Source organism: Silurus meridionalis, chromosome 9 (genome assembly GCF_014805685.1).
Source record: "Silurus meridionalis isolate SWU-2019-XX chromosome 9, ASM1480568v1, whole genome shotgun sequence".
In the NCBI taxonomy this organism is placed as follows: Eukaryota; Metazoa; Chordata; class Actinopteri; order Siluriformes; family Siluridae; genus Silurus; species Silurus meridionalis.
Genome location: NC_060892.1, coordinates 17,049,865 through 17,072,490, shown reverse-complemented (window position 1 = coordinate 17,072,490; position 22,626 = coordinate 17,049,865). Strand labels below are relative to the sequence as shown.

General features: G+C 39.9%; 3 protein-coding genes and 1 long non-coding RNA gene across 9 annotated transcripts in view; 2 read left to right on the top strand and 2 right to left on the bottom strand.

Annotated features, from left to right (window-relative positions):
- herc1 (HECT and RLD domain containing E3 ubiquitin protein ligase family member 1) overlaps positions 1-6,006 on the top strand; it is a 43,737-nt gene extending 37,731 nt beyond the window's left edge. For all 6 annotated transcript variants that reach the window (XM_046858233.1, XM_046858238.1, XM_046858237.1 and 3 more), the window contains exons 66-78: positions 411-566; positions 650-772; positions 1,261-1,363; positions 1,461-1,630; positions 2,058-2,196; positions 2,279-2,448; positions 2,624-2,793; positions 3,281-3,446; positions 3,524-3,600; positions 3,855-4,107; positions 4,989-5,141; positions 5,372-5,677; positions 5,758-6,006. In XM_046858233.1, coding sequence (XP_046714189.1) covers positions 411-566; positions 650-772; positions 1,261-1,363; positions 1,461-1,630; positions 2,058-2,196; positions 2,279-2,448; positions 2,624-2,793; positions 3,281-3,446; positions 3,524-3,600; positions 3,855-4,107; positions 4,989-5,141; positions 5,372-5,677; positions 5,758-5,943 — 2,172 coding nt within the window. In that variant the 3' untranslated portion in view covers positions 5,944-6,006. The remainder of the gene's footprint in view (positions 1-410; positions 567-649; positions 773-1,260; positions 1,364-1,460; positions 1,631-2,057; positions 2,197-2,278; positions 2,449-2,623; positions 2,794-3,280; positions 3,447-3,523; positions 3,601-3,854; positions 4,108-4,988; positions 5,142-5,371; positions 5,678-5,757) is intronic.
- Positions 6,007-7,163: 1,157 nt separating this feature from the next.
- On the bottom strand, positions 7,164-11,501 carry aph1b (APH1B gamma secretase subunit). The gene is made up of 6 exons (XM_046858240.1): positions 11,128-11,501; positions 9,178-9,348; positions 8,992-9,065; positions 8,346-8,468; positions 8,066-8,193; positions 7,164-7,675 (listed from the first exon to the last, which is right to left on the bottom strand). Exons 1-6 carry the CDS (start codon positions 11,238-11,240, stop codon positions 7,508-7,510), a joined length of 777 nt encoding a protein of 258 aa, XP_046714196.1. The 5' UTR covers positions 11,241-11,501; the 3' UTR covers positions 7,164-7,507.
- A 98-nt stretch (positions 11,502-11,599) lies between these two features.
- Positions 11,600-14,021, top strand: LOC124391571. Its single transcript, XR_006927004.1, has 3 exons — positions 11,600-11,689; positions 13,649-13,804; positions 13,891-14,021. It is a non-coding gene; the product is annotated as an uncharacterized LOC124391571 (long non-coding RNA).
- On the bottom strand, positions 12,268-21,070 carry slc38a8b (solute carrier family 38 member 8b). The gene is made up of 10 exons (XM_046858239.1): positions 20,315-21,070; positions 19,374-19,572; positions 18,700-18,850; positions 18,245-18,346; positions 14,945-15,002; positions 14,267-14,381; positions 13,883-14,030; positions 13,575-13,774; positions 13,430-13,481; positions 12,268-12,821 (listed from the first exon to the last, which is right to left on the bottom strand). Exons 1-10 carry the CDS (start codon positions 20,510-20,512, stop codon positions 12,719-12,721), a joined length of 1,326 nt encoding a protein of 441 aa, XP_046714195.1. The 5' UTR covers positions 20,513-21,070; the 3' UTR covers positions 12,268-12,718.
- Positions 21,071-22,626: the final 1,556 nt, after the last annotated feature.

Here is a 22,626-nt window from a genome sequence, read left to right as displayed (position 1 = left end):
AGTGGGTGCGGCTTATATTTGTGTGTGCTTAATAGTCCGGAAATTACGGTGTGTGTGTGTGTGTGTGTGTGTGTGTGTGTGTGTGTGTGTGTGTGTGTGTGTGTGTGTGTGTGTGTGTGTAGATATAGATATAGATAGATAGATAGATAGATAGATAGATAGATAGATAGATAGATAGATAGATATAGATATAGATATATATACTGTATAAATTGCAGTATACTACCCCATACTAATCACCATTCTGTACGGCTGCTGGTAGGCTATGGCATGTCGCGATTTATTAAGTTACGATGGGGTCATCGGAACGACTACCTGTGCAATTAAAATAAAATGGAGATTAAGATGCTTAACATCTGTTATATTTATTAATTTGTGTGCGCACATTTGTGCCTGTGTGTTTTGTACAGATGTCTTGTGGGTTCAAACACTCGGCCGTTGTCACGGCAGACGGTAAACTTTTCTGCTTTGGGAATGGAGACTATGGCAGACTCGGCCTGGGAAACACGTCCAATAAGAAACTCCCAGAAAGAGTCACGGCTTTGGAAGGTCAACAGATTGGCCAGGTAAGCACCCCCCCGCCCCCACTCCCCTGTCCCTCTCTAACACTAATTGTGGTGTGAGCTGTATGTGTGCATTTTGTGTTCAGGTGGCATGCGGACTGAATCATACACTGGTGGTGTCAGCTGATGGATCAACCGTCTGGGCGTTTGGAGACGGAGATTACGGAAAGCTTGGGTTGGGAAACTCAACCGCCAAATCTTCACCACAGGTATCAACCGAGCAACATCTGGTTGGAAGAAAAATGTCATGCACTCTACCTCATATAGCAAACTTTGTATAAAGTATGATACTTTACAAATAAAAACATAATTATTTAAATATGATCATTTTATATCTTAATTTGCAAGGTAAAGAGAGTGCTTTAAATAATTATATTAATTGCTATATATAGGGTGGTTAAGATAACTTTTTTTTTGTTGCATTTCATATTACTTTTTTTTTTTTTACTAATATAGATAGAGTAATGAGAAGATAATAAGGCATAAAATCTACACCTTGAAATCGCTCTTTAGAGCAATTTTTTTATTATAAACTTATAATTTTTTTATATCAAATTATAAACTTTATAAACTGCTTTGTAATAATTGGAGTCAAATTGCAGTGTAAATCTTTGTTTTCATCTCATTATAAACAGTTGCATATCAGAATGTGTTTCCCTTTTTATTTATTTTTTTTATTTTATTTTTCTTTTTTTAGAAAGTGGACGTTTTGTGTGGAATCGGAATTAAGAAGGTGGCGTGTGGAACCCAGTTCTCTGTGGCTTTGACCAAGGATGGAAATGTTTACACGTTTGGCCAAGGTGCACACACGTGTTCACTTTTATTTTACTTTTGGCAAAGAATTAAAAAAGGCTTTGTTTAAAGTTAAAATGTCTGTTTTTTATTATGACATTGTAGATCGCCTGATCGGCCTACCAGAGGGCCGTGCACGTAATCACAATCGTCCTCAGCAGGTCCCTGCCCTTGTGGGCGTGTTTATTCAGGATGTAGCTGTGGGGGCAGAGCATACGGTCGCTCTTGCCTCTACAGGAGATGTTTACGCCTGGGGGACCAACTCTGAGGGACAGGTGAGCACATGTTTTACATTGCTCAAATCACCACCATTTAAAACTTTGTGTGTGTGAATAAAAGTAGATTTAAAATGAATTAACAATAATGTGTTAATGATTTATGGTGTTTATAGCTAAAAAGTAATGGATGTTGCTGCTGATTATATCTAAGCTAGAGAGCAGGCTAGGTTTAATATTAAATTGATGCCAGCTAAGAAGTATCACATCATGTTATGGATACAATGTGAGCATTAAAAGAAGCCATGGCTAATGAGTGTGTGTGTGTGTGTGTGTGTGTGTGTGTGTGTGTGTGTGTGTGTGTGTGTGTGTGTGTGTGTGTGTGTCTGTGTGTCTGTGTGTCTGTGTGTGTCTGTGTGTGTCTGTGTGTGTCTGTGTGTCTGTGTGTGTCTGTGTCTGTGTCTGTGTGTGTGTGTGTGTGTTGTAGCTCGGTTTGGGTCACACCAACCATGTACGAGAGCCGACTCTCATCACAGCTTTGCAGGGTAAAAACATCCAGCAGATTTCAGCTGGACGCTGCCATAGTGCTGCATGGACTGCTCTGTCAGTACCACCCAGAGCACCAGGTAAACACACACACACACACACACACACACACACGCCAACTATAGTTGTGTCTAAACTATTGCCGTTTTGTGATTTTCACAGGCTCCTCTATGCCACTGCAGCTGGGGCTGCCCGTGTGTGTGCCTCCGCAGTACGGTGCTCTGAGAGATGTCAACATGGAGGCACTGAGAGCTCGGCTACGTTTGCTTTATCACTTCTCTGACCTCATGTACTCTTCCTGGAGACTGCTGAATCTCAGCCCTAACAATCAGGTATAAACACACACATACAAATTTTTTCACAAGTGTTTATCCCTTGTATTGACCTTTGAAAATGAAAGACTTAAGATTTTACAAATTTTTTACTGTTAAGATCCGTAAAAAAAGCAAATCATAATTAATATTAACGGCAAAATACTTAAACTTCTGGTGTGTGTGTGTGTTTCAGAGTTGCACGTCACATTATAACCCCGGGACGTGGGGTATCGTACAGGGGCAGTTGCGTCCTCTGCTGGCTCCACGTGTGTATATGCTCCCCATGGTGCGCTCCATTGGTAAGACCATGGTGCAGGGCAAAAACTACGGCCCTCAGATCACAGTCAAGAGAATCTCCACTCGGTCAGTAAATTCTGTATATTTAAGTACTACAGCAGCATGTCCCGAACCACTTTAATTATTTATTTATTTATTTTCCGTGGGTTTTTTTTTTTTTTTTTTAACCTTAAATAAAAACAATTATAATTTGCTACTGTATAAGACGGATTGAAGATTGCTAGTTCCAGCTAAAGTGTTGCTAGGCAGTTATTATCAGGTGCTGATAGGTCGTTGCTAACGGAGTCCGGAGCTTTGTAGGGTGTTACTTAATTGCTATGGTATTCCAACTGGCCAGTTATATGGGATTCAGCAGGAATATTAATGGGTTTGGCAACATTTAGCAGTTAAGAGGTGTATTTATTTTAAAGTTTGGGTTGAATTACTTGCAATACTATAGAAAAAGTATATATTACAATAAATACATTAATATGCTCTCTCTCTCTCTCTCTCTCTCTCTCTCTCTCTCGCTGTCTGTGTGTGTGCGTGTGCGTGTGTGTGTGTGTCTATGAAGCGGGAGGAAGTGTAAGCCCATCTTCGTGCAGATTGCTCGCCAGGTGGTGAAGCTGAACGCTTCTGATCTCAGGCTGCCGTCTCGGGCGTGGAAGGTGAAGCTGGTCGGAGAAGGAGCGGACGATGCTGGAGGAGTTTTTGATGACACCATTACTGAAATGTGTCAGGTGTGTTCACCTTCAAAATTCTGGAATAAATTAAATGATTATAGAGACATCATCATAACGAGTGTGTCTGTGTGTAGGAGCTGGAGACTGGAGTAGTGGATCTCCTCATCCCATCTCCTAATGCTACTGCAGAAGTTGGATACAACAGAGACAGGTTTATTATTTACACACGTCTCGTAACTATAACTTATTCTAACAATGAATAACTAGATAACTAACTAGCTAACCATGGGTAATGATTTATGATAGGATGAAATCTAAAGATTGTTAGAAAATATCATTCTAGTACGATGGGCCTCATAAAGCAAACTTTGTATAAAATAGGATACTTTACAAATAAAAACAATTATATAAATATAAGAATTTTATATTTTAATTTGTGAGGTAATATTTTTGTGTGTGTGTCAGGTTCTTGCTGAACCCCTCAGCATGCCTGGATGAGCATTTACTTCAGTTTAAGTTCCTGGGCATCCTGATGGGCGTGGCCATACGCACCAAGAAACCGCTGGACCTGCATCTGGCTCCGATGGTGTGGAAACAGCTGTGCTGCATCCCTCTGATGCTGGAGGACCTGGAGGAAGTGGACCTGTTGTATGTGCAGACTCTCAATAGCATCCTGCACCTGGAGGACAGCGGTATTACAGAGCAGAACTTTCACGAGGTCCTCTTTCTCTCTCTCTTACTTACACACACACACACACACACACACACACACACACACACACACACACACACACACACACACACACACACACACACACACACACACACACACACCTACTTCTCAATTTAAAAGAACTTGACAGTGAGGAATCATTACCTGCAAATATCTGTCCAACGGTCAGCTTTCGCCCCCTAGTGGCAGACATGCTGCTTTGCATTCTATTTTACTTTAGGTTACTGTTTTACATTAAGATCATTTTCAAATTATATGAAATTACATTTGTACCAAAAGTATTTAGAATAATTTAAGAAACGACGACTAGAAACACAGTGAGAATGAGAAACTGAAAACAATTAACATGGCAAAAATGGAAAATGGACATCATCCTGTCACTTACTTCCTGGTATACTTAGTATATTAGTTTGTCATTTAATATTTGAGGTTATGTACAAAGTTAAATTATTTTGGCATATGTCATTCTAACAACTGAACATTGTTGAGGAAATAATTGCTAACTCTTTAGTTAATGTTGTATTCTTAACATTTACCCATTTTAAAGTGCAGGCAGACCCCAAGGAAAGGTTTGGAAAAAAATCAAGGACAAAAAGCAAAGAAAATATTTTAATTTTCAATCATTTTGTTGACGTAGAGATTCAACAAAAAAACGATACTGCAAAGTACTTTGATCCAGAATTCATCTTTTGCAACTGCTGACAAAATGAGATGTATTTGGGTTGAATGTGTTGATATTTGCAGTAGATTCAGTCTATGTACTTTGTGTTGCAAACCAGCGAACATGAAAAAAACATAAGGCATTTGTTTGGTTTGACTTGGTGTGCTATGATTTATTAATATTTATTTACATTTATTTATTGTAGATGATTCCTCTCGATTCGTTTGTGGGCCAGAGTGCTGATGGGAAAATGGTACCCATCATACCGGGTGGAAACAGCATCCCGCTGACCTTCTCCAACAGGAAGGAGTATGTAGAACGAGCGATAGAGTACCGGCTACATGAGCTTGACCGCCAGGTGTGTGTTTTAGTTCCAATGAAGGGAAATGTTCATGCTAAAGTATTCAGAGACATTTTTGTGGCAGTAGTTTAGAAGAGTCATACTGTATAATTAGATTTCTTCGAAATACTTTTTTTTTTTGGTTACATGGCCGAGAGCTGAAAAAATTTTGATTTGGAGGGTGCCAATAATTCTGGAGTAGGCCGTTTTGCTGCAGTTTGACTAAGCAGAGATTGTGTGTGAATCAGGTGGCGGCCGTGAGGGAGGGCATGTCGTGGATTGTGCCGGTTCCTCTGCTCTCATTGCTGACTGCTCGGCAGTTGGAGCAGATGGTGTGTGGTCTGGCGGAGATCAGCGTGGATGTGCTGAAGAAGGTGGTGCGGTATCGGGAGGTGGAGGAGCAGCAGCAGCTGGTGCAGTGGTTCTGGCAGACGCTTGATGAGTTCTCTAACGAGGAACGCATGCTGTTCATGAGATTCGTGTCTGGACGTTCACGTCTCCCCGCTAACACAGCGGACATCTCGCAGCGCTTCCAGATCATGAAGGTGGACCGGGTAAGTGCGCGCACGCTCATTTTCTGTTTATTCTCATTCACTCTCTCGGTCACTCACATTCTCTCTCTTTCTTTCCACAGCCGTACGACAGTCTTCCCACATCTCAGACCTGTTTCTTCCAGCTCCGCCTCCCTCCTTACTCCAGCCAGTCAGTGATGGCCGAGCGGCTACGCTACGCTATCAATAACTGTCGTTCGATCGACATGGACAACTACATGCTGTCTCGGAACGTGGACAACACGGAGGGCTCAGACACAGACTACTGACTGACCCTCAATGCACAAAGACAAGCTGAACTCCGACTCGGCTCTTTTTAACCTTCAAACACACAAAAAAAATCCACCGTTTTTATTTTTCACTTCTTTTTATTAGCCGTTAAAGCAGGCAGGGCCGGAGTATCAATTAGGAAAATCATCCTTTTTTTTTTTTTTTTACACAACTCTTCTCAACTCGCCTTTACCACCCCCTCTCCCTTCTTTCTTTTTTTTTTTTTTTAGGATTTTTCTGCATTAAGATTTTCAATTAATTAAAAAAAAAGAAAAATCTTAAAAAAAAACAATATTGTACATTGTGTATAATGCTTCATTAGAAATTTGTTTTAAGTCCATATTTATTTTTATTTTACTTTTTTTTTTTTTTTTTTTTTTTGGAATTTCATAAAGTGAGACAATTAAAAGCTTCGAACTTGGCTCTTTTGTTCTTTTTTCCTGATTTGCAGAAAAATGTGTAAACCGTGAAGCTTAAAAGTGTAAAGTGGTTTAAAGGATCAAATTTATACATTCAAATCGTAGTCAAGATTTGCAGGAAAAATTTGTTCATAATCTTGAAAACGATTCAGAAAGAGAAAACAGACCTTTTACAGGAGGTTGCAGGAGTCAGAAGTGAACGTGCATCACCTTTAAGAGCACAAGTTAGTAATTAATCAGTGACACTTGATAGAAAAATCACTGCAAAGAGACCAATTTTAAACACAGGCTCAACCTAAAAAAAAAAACAGGAAGTGAAGACGGTGAGCGCGAGGGAACACGGTAAAATGAATATTAATACAGAAACGTTTCTATGGGAACTGTTCTGTAAAATACACAAAGCTCTGTTCTTTACATAGGATCCTGAATTCTGTCATTCTGCATGTGAATCTGTTCTTCACAATAGTGGTTGAATTTGTTTGCTTGATGAACACAAAAGTAAACCTGATCAGGAGTGGTGCTGAAAGTTCTTTATAACAAAAAGATTAGATTTTTATAACAAAAATTTGAATCAATTTCATATCCAAGTCCAATATCCCAGTTTTCATTTCATTGATTTATCATAAGTTGTTAAAAGAGCTATACAATTCATATTAAATTTCACTTCAAATAAATATGTAGCTAAGTTGAGGTTATGGATTTGTTATGGTGAGTATATATAATTTATGGAGTACATTTTTAGATGTGGATCATCTTAGTTATGTAAAATAATCATAGTTAATAACAGACAATATGATCGATTTCCATGGCTACAATCCGCATCTAAACGAACTCTTTTATTAAAATGTAAAGTATGGTCTTTTTAGACGAGCGAAATGAGAAACAGCAAACTGATCACTTCTACAATGTGCATGTTGTGAAAAACAAACTCTAATCTCACTTGTGACATTTTAGTTGGAAGAAGCACACAAAGAACAGAGAAACACAGACACGAAACCAGCAGGAACTGACTGTGTGAAACTTTACAGAGACAGAAAACATACACAATAATAAAAAAAAATACATCTCCCTCCCACTGCATCGATCTACAAGAGTCTAGGAAGTGAAGATCAGTGAGCTCCAGTCTTTACAGAGAGAGAATCCGTTATCTCGGTCTGTGATTGAACAGGAGGAAGTCTTTGTCCCTGCACGTGAGACAAAGCTTGAGGTTCCTCAGAGAACCGCCGGCGCAGAGAAACGCCCAGACGGCCATCACGCACAGGACAATGTACGTGGGGATCAGACTGCCTTCGTACTGCGGGTTCATGAATGTCTGGAACACAGAAATGACAATGTGACAGATCCTGAGCTTTTACACAGAGATTACGTAGAAGAGGAAGCAGTTACTTTGCATCTTTCTGAGTGTCTGTCAAGCTCTTGCTTTTTCTGTTATTTGTGTCCCTCTCCCTCAGTGTCTCACTCTTTGCATCGCCCTCTGCCTATCCTGGGTCCCAGGTTTTTTTGTGTTTTTTTTTTGTATCTCTTTGTCTGTCTGTCTCTCCATGTCCTGCTCTCTCTCAGCATGTGCCTCTCTCCTGTCTGTTTCTCTACATATTACCCACAATGTCTTTATCTTAATCTGTGTCTCTCTGTGCATGACTCTTTTCTGTTTGTGTGTGTGTGTGTGTGTGTGTGTGTGTGTGTGTGTGTGTGTGATTCTTACCAAGCATGACACGAACAGGTGACTGCACACCACGGCTCCGAGTGACCACCACCTCCGACGCTCACAGGACTCGAAGAAGACGACGCCCCAAAACACATGCAGCAGAATTATAGCCAGAGTCATGAATGCTGCAGAGACAAAACAAAACAAACAAAAAAACCCACACAAAACAAAATGAAAAACACTCAAGAGGAAAGCACACACAATTTCAAAACACCACAGACATGATGACGGGTGTTTACATACTTTTCTTACATACTTTATGTAAATAAAAATTCACCTGAGGATATGAAGTAATGCTGCGGGTCTCCATGGATGCCAACAGTACCCGGACCCACAGAGTCGGACAGGATGTTAACCACAGAGAAAGCGCCGCTCATCAACCCAAATCCCAGACCAGACACTGAACACACACAAATTCAAATGTTCATTTTCCCAATTCTAATTAAACAATTCATCAAACTGTTACATAATCAGTTTTTTTCTGCTGTTACACCTGAAAATTAAGTCTGGAACTTCTGTTCATTCATTCATCACATGAAAACTCTTAAATCTGACCTGTAGATTCGTGTTTTGTGTCTTTATTTTTTTATTCTTGTGCACTTTAGAATCCTATTGAGCTTCTCGAATCCAGTTTTCTTTTGTTTTTTTTTTTTACACAAATGGTCATTTAGTTTAATTTTACAACTCAAAGCTTCTAGATGTTGTTTAAGGCAACACAATGCTTAAAAATAAAATAAAAAATAAAAAAAAGAAACAGTGTGTAAAACCTGCAGCTAAAAGTTGTATGGAAACAGACTGTAAAAAAAAAAGAAGAGCTTTTTGGTGCAGCTCTGGCAGCTCGAAACAAGAATTATTCTCTGATTTCATTATGTTTATTAAACAAATGTAAAATAAAACTTTAAAAGTTATTACGCTGTAAATACCATAAGCCAGCTGGCGAACAGAGATGGGCATCGTTTCCTCCTGGCTGATGGCCAGTAGTCCTTCATTTGCTTTCCTACAAATCACATCAGATGATCAGAAGGTTAAAATATTGTTCTGATTTTCACCAAAGTCTCTCCGTTTTAGATCTGAATGAAAAATGTGTAAGAGTTTGAGCTGATTCTCACTTTAGGAGTTTGTAGTAGCAGAATCTGAAGATCTCCTGCAGCAGGACGGAGAGCAGCACTCCAAACACGAGCAGGCCTTTCTGCTGCGAGCCGCTGTCTTTATTACTGATCTGTACGGCTACGAACCACACCAACGATGACAGCAACAAAGACACGAGCCAGAAAAACGCACTGACAAGCACAACACAAAAACAATGTCAAATAGGCGAGAAATTAAACTGGACAGAGGTCCTCATGGATTTTTCTATTCAAGCAACTGTGTGGCATCCAAAAAAAATCCAATCAAATCAATATTTGGTGTGGCCACCCTTTGGCTTTCATTTCTTACTTTGCACTCTTTGTACATGTGCACAAAGTTGGGGAATTTGCAGGGGTGTATGAGTAACCAGTTATACCAAGCAGGCGCTAATGGGCATCAATTTCATATGTGGGTTGAAACCCAGTAATTTACTGAAACAGAAACAGCTGTGTAGGCGGCTTAAACCTGGGTGAGGAAAAGCCAGAGGTTCATACACAATAGCAAGACTGAGCACAGGAACAAGACACAAAGTACATATACAGCATCAGCAACGTCTCTTCCAGGCAGAGATGAAAGACACATATTGATTACGTTCCTTCGACATCAGATGTCGTCCAGCAGTGCCATCAGCAAAGGACTGAAGGAAACCAGTGTAACCCAGGCACATCCATCTACTGTCTGGAGAAGTCTGTCCAGAATTTATCTTCATGAACAACATGGAAACAAGGCTAAGCAACTCAAATATGCACAGAAATATAGGACATAGGTGCAGAAAAATAGCAACAGGTGCTAACCCTAACCCTGATAAGTCATAAAATAAAATATTTGGTTATAGCAAAAGAAAAAAAAAAAAAAACCTGTTTGCCAAAGGGCTGGAGAGCAGAACAATAAAAGATTTGCAGGCCATAGTGAAGCACGGTGGAGGTTTCCTACAAGTTACTGGCTGCATTTCTGCAAATGGAGATATGGTCAGGATTACATTTACATTTATAGCACTTGGCAGACACCTTTATCCAGAGCGACTTACAACTGAGCAGGAGAGGGTTAAGGGCCTTGCTTAAGGACAATATCATTAAGAACTAACTATCTTGTGCGATTGTGATAGTTGGGCTCCAACAGAGACCTGATCTCAACATCAGAGTCTGTCTGGAGATTACATGAAGAGACAGAAGGATTTGAGACTGCTTACATCCACAGAAGATCTGTGGTTAGTTCTCCAAGATGTTTTTCAACAACCTTCTTGCCGAGTTCCCTTCAAGACTGTGCAAATGTACCTAGAAGAATTGATGCTGTTTTGCAGGGAAAGAACGGCCACACCAAACATTGATTTGGATTTATCTCCTGCTTATTTACCTTGTTAATTTAAAAATAAAATAACTTTTACACAAGTGTCTATAACTTTTGCACAGAATTGTATGAATGATGATTTATGAAGTCTGTGCATGATGGTGTGTGTATTTATGTATAAGTATATATTCTGTGTGCATGTGTATGATTTATGTATAAAATACAGATTTATATCAAGTGGCTTTACTGTCATTTTAACCGCAAACAGTTGGTCATGTGTACACGTCTGTTCTACGCTTGCAGGCACGTTTGCCTGAGGCATGTACATGTTCACACACACATTTCCACGTGAACTTTCTCTTCTATAATCGTATGTTAGAATAAATTTGATTCTTGTGCTCGTTGTGCAGTTTGTTATGAATTGTGACGTCTAAATTGTTGAAATGTAGTGAAGCTTCGTTTGCGTTATTTTTAGTGCAAAGCCACACACTGATCAGTTCCCGGAAGTGAAATCTAACTGGGAAATCTGGATCACGCGCACTTTCATAAACACCGCGTCATCAGTTCTAAGCTAACGCTGCTAACGAACGCCTTCAGCAGCGCGCGCCCACACACACACGAGCGTGTTAGTGACCGTCACTCACCCCGCAATGAGGAAAATCACTCTGAGAGGATCGCGGGCGATGGTGAGCAGGAACAAGGCCACAGCAGGACTGAAAGCGATGAAAGTACAGCCGAAAAACACCGCCGCCGTCATCGTTACACTAAAGATCCCGAACAGCGCTCCTCTACCGGAACTCCTACTGCCGCTACCGCAGGGCCGCCCCTACACACCGACCGCATCTACAAATATTCAGCATTTACACATAAAAACAACCAAAATAAACTGCAACAGCCTAAAAAAGCGACCTTAATCTAATCGACTTCCCTCGAAATACGATCCTACAGCCACATGCACATAAATAACACCAAATAATCTTCAGCATTAACCACCCAAACCGAACGGTGTGATACCGCAGAATAAGCGGAAGTTATATTCAAACTAAAGGTCCTGACGCGGAAGTTCTGCTTTTAACAGAAATAAAAAAAATAAAAGTTCGGGTACAGAAAACCGAGAAAAAATGTCTCTTTACGATTACGGTTAGAAATGAATAGAATACAATTAAAAAAAGAGTGAAAACAGTCCCGCTACACCAAAACTTGAAGGTAAATTGAACAACAAAAAATCTAAACAATAATATGTAATCAATTTAACCCGAACCCCTAGGATTGATTTAATATATTTTGTAAATTAAATGCTTCTATTTTTTCATTGTCAATTCATTTTTACATAAATAGTATTGTTAGAAAACAGGAATAGCTACAAGAGCTGCAAATGATTGTGTGTGTGTGTGTGTGTGTGTGTGTGTGTAGCTACTTTGATTATATTCTTTATATAATTAGGAAATAAAAATATAAACATTCTGTATGTGTAACATGTAAGTCATCTCATAAAACACTTTTATGACTATTTCAGAAAATAAACAGTGAAACACAGTTTGTTTTAAATTAAACAGTAACCACACTGTCCTGGGACTTGGGGGGGGGGAATATAAAGAAATATTTGTGATCTCTAAAACAATAATGTAGACAATGACCATTATGTTGACCAAAGACATGGCTTCAAAACTTTGTGGCTTTGTAAATACTTGAAAATATGTGTCACAGGATGGACATTTTGGAAGATTTTTTAACATTATTTATTATATTTATCATTTACATAAACAGCAATTTATATTACATTAACAACCATTACATTAACAAAAATAACTCACAATAAACAAAACATTATTTGCATAGCTTCAACAGTTCTTTTCAACAGTATCTTTTACTGTAAAAAGTAAAACAATAATAATAAAACAAATGTTAAAACTTTTTCATCACCAGTGAGATAAAATGTTCTCTTTGTTTGGGGGGGGGGACTCTATTTCCTTTAATCAGTGTAAGTATTCCTACTCAATCCAAAGTTGGAGTAATTGATTCTCGTTAAAATTAGAGAAATAAATAAAACATATTCCTGGTTTATTTGCTTATTATTTCTACTCAGAAGTGTAGAAGATTGAGGTACGTAAACAGGAAAAACATGAGATAAACCCTGTATTTATTTTCTTTTTAAAAAACTAATTAATAATAATAACAACAATAATATTAATAAAAATTATTGTTGTTATTAACATTATTATAAAATGATGATTATCAAGCCTTATTTGTGAGTTCCATGACAGCGATGGTGGTACTCTGGCCAAAAATGAAGGTTCCAACAACAACAGTGATGATGCCCCATCCAGTCAGGAACATCCTGTACACACACACACACACACACACACACACAAATTATATAAAAAAATTGAAGAGATTCCATGGTTTACAAAAAAAAAATGTGAGTATTGATTTTCATTCGTGACAAATATTGATTTTAATATAAATAAATAAATAAACACTGAATATGTGCCAAAAATGTCTATTATCCTCATCAATCCTTTACACAACATCTGGTGAAAGTCATCACAGATGCTCAGTTACATCACTTAAGTAATTTATCGATATTATTATTTTATTTCTAGATTCAATCCTTTATTATGAATTAGCAAGAACAGAAAAAAAGAAAGTGTCATTAATAGGGGTTCACTTCAGTAGGAACAGGGGAGATATCAAGAAACCTGTTCCATAAGGGCTTTTTTTTTAACCCTTCTTCTTTCCACTAAAGAAAGGCATATCTCCTCTACAATGATTGCATTTCACTGTGGCACAACTGGCAGTGATGAAAGTGAAATGCATTGCAGCAGGGAATATGTTTTCATGACTGGCTGACATCTGTGTTTACTTCTTCAAAAAGTAATGCCATATTAACTATACAGCAATGTTTCTGTTTAATAATGTAAAACCTTTTAGAAAATCATGACTCACTTTAATCTGTGGTCTAATGGTTCTGTCTGCATGGCAAAAATTAGACACAACCCTGTAAGAGAAGAAATACAAATTCATTGTTATTCCTATTTCTTGCCATTTCTTGTTATTTGTTTGATTATGTGTTTGTGCATAAATACATCACCAGGAAAAATGAAGATAAAAAAGGCACTGATTCCTCCAATCACACTAATGACTTTACTCATGTCTGGAACATAGACAGCGATGAGAAGCGTCACAGCGATCCACAGGACTGTCAGAAGCACTCTGCAACGGCACTCAAACCCTGCAGTAACAATTGCGCGTCTCTCCTGGTAACGCAGCACCAACGCCAGGATGACGGTCCTGTAAAATGACATTATGGTCTTATACCAGGTGAGTGTTTGTGTGTTGCTGTAAATTTATATAATTTTTAAATATGTTTATGATAAGATATATTCATTGTCTACGCACCTGCCCAGGAGAAGTATTATGGGATAAATTGTGACGATCGAGATCCCAAACAGCAGCCTGGCAATGATCATCACCACATCATTTCCAGGATATGACATCAGGATATCTGATGCCACTCCACGTCCGAATGTAAAGAAACCGAACACTCCTGTCATCAGGATAATGAGATGGCTATTATATTCAGAATAACTTCTACGTATCTTCTGAACTACTGCTGTGTTATTTACAGGTGACATAACAGGTTACATTACATCACAGGTGACACTGCAGTATATTTTGGTGATAATATCAACAAGATTGAAAGTACAGGAGAGTTTACATTATCATTGGTTGTACTGGTTGAAGATTGCAGTGACAATACAGGTGAAAATACAGATGGCTTACCTGTAAGAGTGTAAATGAGCAGACAGAAGATCATGGAGGCCACTGAGATGAGCACCCAGTGACTTATCCTTTTGTTCTCCATACTGCTATAAATAGCAATGCAGGCTTCATGGCACTGAACCGCACACAAACACAAAAAAATAACCAAGTTTTTGTTATATATATATATATATATATATATATATATATATATATATATATATATATATATATATATATATATACACATCCTATTCCACATTTAGTCCCCATTTGCGGTTATAATCTCCTAAATTGTTATAACTTCCACTCATCTGTGAAGATGGCCTACTAAAATTTTAAACTAAAGGGTGTTAGAGAGTCAGGTGCTGATGTATGGTTAGGAGTCCATGTTAGCAGTCAGTGTTCCAATTTATCACAGAGGTGTTCAGTAGGGTTGGGCTCTGTAGCAGACCACTCAATCCATGTAAACATCTTCATTGAGCTGACTTTGAACACAGGTAGGACATGCTAGGAAAATTGTATTCTCCTGCATCAGACACCCTACACAATTGTATGCCTCCAACTTTGTGGTAACAGTTTACGAAAAAACAATATATAGCTGAAAAAGGCGTGTCCCAAATCTTTTGTGCCTGTAGTGTTTACTCAGGCGAAAAAGTAAATGAATAAACTTAAGTGAAACGTAAAAGAGAATCTCACCTGGAAGCCGAAGCAGATAGTGGGCACGACGCTGAACATGGAGGCCCATGAGTCTAACCTGCAGCACAGATGCAATCTCAGTATTATCAACTCTGTCAATTACTTCATTCAAAACAATTTTAATAAACTAACTAATAGTATACACAAGGCTCTTTCTGATTGTTCAGAAGTTGCTGATTAATTCTATAAAATATAATTTTACCAGTAGTTCAGGTTTATATTTATGCACTTGTACTAATACATTACAGTTGCTCTAGCAACAAATCATTTACAGGGACTTGTTCTGTAATCAAACTAACATTGATGGAAGGAGTCTCCAGTGTCAGTGCATTATAACAGTCAGAGCTAAACCTGAAACAACTTTTTTGTTTTTCAGGACAGAGAAGTTTTTACTTCTTTGTGGTTTTAATGGAACATGCGTGAAACACAGATTTTTTTTTTTTAGATAAATAACTTTAGAAGTTCACATCAAAATCACACGATTTAGTAGTTTACTGGTACACACACACATACATTTACATAGTTCATACATGAACAATGAAAGTAATCAAAAGGTTACTGTTCGTAACCCTGGTTCTCTGAAACATCGAGTGGAGAGATCCACCTATTAGAAGGGCATCTGTACCTGACCTCTGCAGAAGCATCCAATTGCACCAAGTCTGGCTTGACAAACAGGAGCGCATGCCCAATGGCAGGTACACAAGTGCATAAAGCACCTGCACATGCTACCTTTCCTCAGTGAGCACATTTGCTTCTCGTGCAGCAAGCGGGGCAAACTTGGCGGATCTCTCCACTCGATGTTTAGAAGAACCTGGGTTAGGAACAGTAACCTATTGTTCTCTTTCATCATCGTTTTTTCGAGATCCACCTATAGCGATATATACAACTCCCTGGTTGCCCAATACACTCAAAGCGAGGCCCTGCAAGCCAAAGGACGGCCTTCAAGGTGGTGCTCGGCATGTCACAGAGTAGCAGACCTTACATACTGCGAGGGTGAAAAACCCAGCCATAAAAAACATGACGTGTTAACATGCACGCTAAAACCCTGATGACACCCAACATGCGGGCCGCATGCAGAAAAGAACATGTTGATATACAGTTCATGTGATTGGACCAATCTGGGTGTCAGGAAAGGGTACAGACTATCATGCTTGAAAACATGCATAACTGGACTGGGCAGTCAGGGTTAAAAGGAGTGCAGGCCTAGTAGCACAAGTCTACAAAGAGCCCACACCTAAGACCACATGAGCCACCGAGGTCTGGGTAACATCAAGCCATTAGTACCTGAGCCCATGAAGCAGCCAAGCCTCTAGTGGAGTGAGCTCTGAAGCCACCTGGAGGCTGCACTCTCTTAGATTCATACACCAAGGAGATAGATTCCCCCGTGTTCGGGGGGGCCCAAGATACGATAAGCTGGTCGATCCTTCTAAAAGGGTTTGTCCTGTCGATGTAATCCCACAGGGCATAAAGCATTTAGCCTCTGGTCCTCCAGAGAGGAAAAGGAGGAGGGTGAAAAGCGGAGAGCTCCGTCACATCACCAGTGAAAGCTGAAAAGCATTTAGGCATGACGGCAGGGTTTGGCCTGAGCAAAACCTTATCTTCATTGAGTGAGAATTTGGTGCACAAAGAATGAACCAAGAGTGCATGCAAATCACTGACATGTTTAGCGGAAGCCAATGCCAGAAGCAGAGCCGTTTTTAAAGACAGGAGTTTAAGGGAGATATCCACTAGGAGCTTGAAAGGCCGTTGGACCCGCACCTTAAGCTCCATGGAGAGGTCCCATTCTGGGACTACACTTCTGGTGACCGGTAAGGAGCGGCAAGCGACCTTCATAAATCTACAGATAAGGGGGTGTTGCCCCACCGTAGTGCCGCCAAACCAGGCATGACACGCATCAATAGCCGCCAAATAGACCTTAATCGTTTTGAGCCTGCGATGCAGGAGCCTTTTCGGGAGCACTAGACAATGGCTACAGTTCTCTGGGAGGTTGAAAGCTTTCTGCACATGTTTAAGACCCAGGCAGACAATGCAGAATGGATGGGAATATCTAGCGGCGAAGAATGCGCCACACAAATGGCCAGGCAGGCCCGCAACAGATTATCCACCGGTGTAGCCGGTGCTGACTTAGAAAGCGCCATGAAAAAGGTTAAGAAGTAGGCGGGCAGGATATAGAAAAAGGTGCGAGAGTGGGTGGCTCACGAAAGTTAACCTGGCTAAGGACGAGCACGTCTGGCAGAGGCTGATCAGAATATGTGTCCCCCTGAAGACAAATAGTGCAGTCCAAGAACCAGGAAGCTGTAAGGTAGTATACCAGAAGCCGCGAGAAGCGAATGTTAACTGAGGAAAGGTAGCACGTGCAAGTGCTTTATGCACTCGGGTAAGGGGCGTTCCCTTACCTGCCATTGGGCACGTGCTCCTGTCTGTCAAGCCAGATTGGTCCAATTGAATGCTTCTACAGAGGTCAGGTACGGATGCCCTTCCCATAGGGGGATCTCGAACACAAGATGATGAGAGAACCACAGTGAAGTGTAAGTTATTATTAAAGCTTTGATTTTCACTGTCTAAATTAAAGAGCTCACTGAATAAGTTCTGCTCAGGGACAATTACATTTAAAACCACATTCAGATCAATTTAAACCAGCGGTCCCCAACCTTTATTGCACCTTGGACCGGTTTAATGTCGGACAATATTTTCACGGACTGGCCATTAAGTTGTGGCGAATAAATACAACAAAATAAAATGATTTGACCTGCATAAAAACTGGTATATATATATAATAAATATAATAATAAACGTGAATCCACTGTGTTGTTTTTTGTTCATTTTGCTAGCTTGGGGGTTTCAATTTAGCGGTAATGTATTATGTGTTACTGGCCGGAGCAGCCCCTTTAAGAAGGTAGCGGATGTAGGTAAGACATGTGACCGAGGCAAGCATCTTGACATGCATCAAGTCATAGATAGTCATAGACAGATGTGGCGAAGAGAATCCGGTAATTCTCCAAAATAAAACATCGTTCAGAATCATATAATAAATCAAACGGAAATAATGTAAGTTAAATAGTCTTTCTGTGTGGCCCGGTACCAACTGACCAACGGACCAGTGCTGGTCCACAGCCCGGTGGTTGGGGACCACTGATTTAAACCACAGGAAAAAAAATCCTCCATTTAGCTCATGAAATATTTACAATACCTGTCCTACTTTGCATGGAACTGTAAGCATGTTACTGTGGTTACCACAACTACCCATGTGTTCAGTGTGCTGACCTCACACTTTTCTTCCAGCAATCAGAATCCACTCACCCTGTGTGCATAGGACGAAGATCTGCACTGTGCTCTTCTTTTAGGTAATATTTAACGATTACAGCCACGCTGAGGTATGAAGCAGCCAGAGTCCCTAATACACTTTAAATCACAGACACACACACACAAACACACAACTCAAATGAGGATGGGTTTGGGCTTGGTTACTCTCAAGGTTTCTTCCTCATACAGGTCTCATGGAGTTTTTCCTTGCCACAGTTACAACTGCCTTATTCATTAGGAATAAACTTAAAAGAAACACACTTCTAGGCATACACTTATACAATCCAGCTCCATAACCTCTTTATCTCTATAAAGCTGCTTTGGGACAATATCCAGTGTGCTAAACAAATAAAGCTGAATTTAAATGAATTAAACACACAATTATAATTTATAATTTATTATAGTAATGAACCATTACAGTAAATAAAAAAAAAAGTCATTTGATAGCATACCTGGTGTATTTTTGGATACTGATTTCTTTCGGGATGGATAAAGGAAGGATGATGATGAGGCACATGACAAAGAGTGCAAAGCTCTGATCCGTATACCAGTGATGAGGCACAACTTTTTCTCCTGTCACCATTTCACTTAAGGACAAACACACTAAAACACACACACAAAGACAGGACATTCCATTAGTTCCATGAACTTAAACGCTTTTTTCCCTGTTGAACTCCTACAACACATACAAGATGGTGTCCTTCAGATCTCATAATTAACCAAACACAGTACAGTAACCAAACTTTAATCCAAATCTGATCCAAATAACAGCATTATTTGTATAAACAAACAAATAGTAAGCAGCCGGTGTAATTTATTTAGTTTCAATAAATTAGTTTCAGTGCTAGAATTAGAACAACAGAGCAAAATAAAATTTACATGCACATAAATGATAAGTAGATTATTTGGATTGACTCCTTTGACTCCTGTATTACCTGGATTTTTGAGGTGGCATAATTTTTTTATTATGATTTTTTTTTTTAACCAAAAGAAAAAGAAAAAAAAAACACTAAAACAGACACTACATGCAAGTTGGCTTTCAATATGCAGTGAAAGGAGTCATTTTAAAGAGTTGACTCACTTGTAAATGCATTACTACTACAAAACATTCCTCCCTCTCACTTACACTTCTCCAGCTGGTCCTGCACCACCACAAGAAAAGCCACAGAGATCATGAAGAGGTTAAAGACGAAGCAGACTTCACAAAGATAACCGATTCTTCGGCCGCACACTTCTCTCACCACATCATGATATGTGCTCTGACGGCTGATAGACGAGGAGTAGCCGAGAATGACCAGGCCGCTAATCAGGAAGAGCAGAGATACCTGTAGGGGAGAAAAAAACGGACTCAGAAAACACTCAGTTTTAATATACACTATGTGGACTAAAGTATTGGGACACCTGCACTCCATAGCCATATGTGGTTCCCAAACTGTTATCGCAAAGCTAATAGGCACAATTGTACAGGGTGTCCTTGGATGCATTAGCATGAAATTTTCCCCTTCACTTGGACGAGGAGACCCAAACCTGCTTTAAACTCCATGAGGATATACTTTACATGGGTTGGAGTGGAAGATCTGCCATAAAGCTCTGACCTCAACCCCAATGAACACCTTTGGGATGAATTGGAATGCTGACTGCACCCCACACATACACACACACATTAACTTTATTAGTAATAGCATGTGAAGAACAGCATGCAATTTACACCCTAATGAGAAAAGCATACACACTCTCTCTCACACACACACACACACACACACACATACACCCCCTCTCTCTCTTTCTCTTTGTAAACACATATATGAATAGGTAATTTTGGGAGGTTTGCATGAAATTTAAAGTCTTTAAGTTGGGCTGCTGTCAGAAACTGCTGTTAATCCACGAAAAGATAAGAACCAAGTCTCTGATACTGTAAACACGACTGTGTACGTGATAAAGACTGGAAAACATGAGGAGTTTCCCAATGTTTATTGTGCATGATTATGATTATTCATGCAAATGTAATTAAGTCGGTTTGAACTCATACTGCAGATGTTTATAATGGTTGTAAAAGGCAGAACTTACTATTTCTACACCGATTGCTCTGCTCACTCCTCCAGCCTTCTCAAAAGCCCAGGGAAAGTTGAGGAGTCCTGCACCGAGTGCAGACTTGAGCATGATGAAAACCGCACCGAACGAGCCGAGACGCGGTGCCTCGGTGCCTCGCGCAGGTTTGGACAGCAGACTGATGCTGCGGATGCTTTCGCGCGCCAGTTCCTCCATGCTCAGCTTTCCAAAACCCTGTTGTTGTTGTTGAAGGTTATGGAGATGTGCAACCGGACAGAGACACCACCGGACACACCGAAGACCTTGCGGCCTGGTTTAATACCGTGGAGTGAAGCGTGTGCGCGCGCGAAGTCACTCCGGTCCAGTCCACGCTAACAGCTAACCGGCTCTTCATTACACAGAGCGCGCGCTCCAGCTTAAAGCACTTATACACACACGCACACACAAAGTCACACTCGAGTGAAAAATGTTGAAATGATGCGCTAGTTTTGGACATTACCCGTGGCTCGTGAATCGTTTATTTGAAGACGTTTCGCTGCACGCGAAGGCTCGTGTCCTCGGCATGTGTGAATGTGCAACATATGTGCAATGTGCAGAACGTGACGTGGACGTGAAAGGAACACCTGGGTGGAGAGGGGCTTAATTGTACAAACGTTTAAGCTGTCCCACTGATGAATTACAATATGGATTCAAGGGTCAAGACGCAGACATCATTACTGTTACAGAACGTGTTGGAAATTGGGTGGAAGATACACTGAAAAGTGGAGGGGTATAATTTCAAGTACAAAGGGGGGCAAGTTAGAGCATGCAAAGTGTGTAAACCTGTAAAAAAAACCCTGATTTGCTATGAAAACCTCTACTTTTTTAATCAATTCTGTATCAAGTCAGACTGTTTGGCTAATTTATCATTACATGAAACTGAAACAGTTTTGTAAGAGGAACAAAACTGGCTGAGAACCAAGCATGCTCTTCTAATATAGAGACAGTTTCTTTTTCTTCTTTCAGCTGCTCCCATTAGGGTCGCCACAACGGATCATCCGTCTCCATACCCCCCCTGTCCTCTACATCTGCCTCTTAAAACTCAACTACCTGCATGTCTTCCCTCACCACATCCATAAACCTCCTCCTTGGTCTTCCTCTTTTTCTCCTTCCTGGTAGCTCCATCCTCAGCATTCTCCTTCTGATATACCCCATGTCCCTCCTCTGAACATGTCCAAACCATCTCAATCTCGCCTTTCCTCACTTTGTCTCCAAAACGTCCTACTAATCCTGTCCATCCTCGTCACTCCCAACGAAATCTTCAACATCTTCAGCTCTGCTACCTCCAGCTCCAGTCTTTTACTTAATGCCACTGTCTTTAAACCAAACATATAATAGATAACTAAATAAATAAATAAATATAAGATTGAGAAGATTGAGCACAGCAACACAATACATGAGGACTGCATCATCAAGCTCACCTCAATAAGATCTCCTGCAGAAGCTCAAAGAACTGAACAGCGTTGAGGACGCAGTGGTCTAGCCAAGGAAATTAATGGAGCACATGTAATACAAAACACACTTAAATCACTTTTCAGTCAGTGGTTATGTCGCTCTATGTTGTTTTATGTAGCACCAGAGTTCTGAAGGAACGTTTCATTTCACTGTGTACTGTGTCAGCTATATACAGTATGGTTGACTTAACAATAAAAGCTTCTTGACTGGACTTGCCGTTCAGCAGCACCATCAGATCAGACCTAGCAGAAAGCATTGGGGCCCTGGACCATGATCAGAAGTGGAAGGTTTTCACTGATTAATTACTAAACTATGACCAGACAAATGTTTCCTGGTTTCTTCTTAATACTATCTAAGAGGCTTTTTCCTTGCCACAGTGGCCCAGGCTCACTCATCATGGATAATTACACATAATTCTGTTATATTTCATTTTTTGTTTTATAATTATTACATTCTGTAAAGCTGCTCTGAGACTATGACCAGTGTAAAAAGTTCTATAGAAATAAACTACAACTGAATTGGAGGCATAAGAACTGAGTGAAAAACAAGTGACTTAAAAAGATTTCAATACAATTTTTATTATAATAATGAAGCACAAGGTGCAGTTGCAGGGAGAAGAGGTGGAGAAGGTGGAGGAGTTCAGGTACCTGGGGTCAACAGTGCAATGTAATGGAGAGTGTGTTAGAGAAGTGAAGAAAAGAGTGCAGGCAGGGTGGAGTGGGTGGAGAAGAGTGATAGCAGGAGTGATTTGTGATAGAAGAGTATCTGTAAGAGTAAAAGGGAAAGTTTATAGGACTGTGGTAAGACCTGCTATGTTGTATGGATTAGAGACAGTG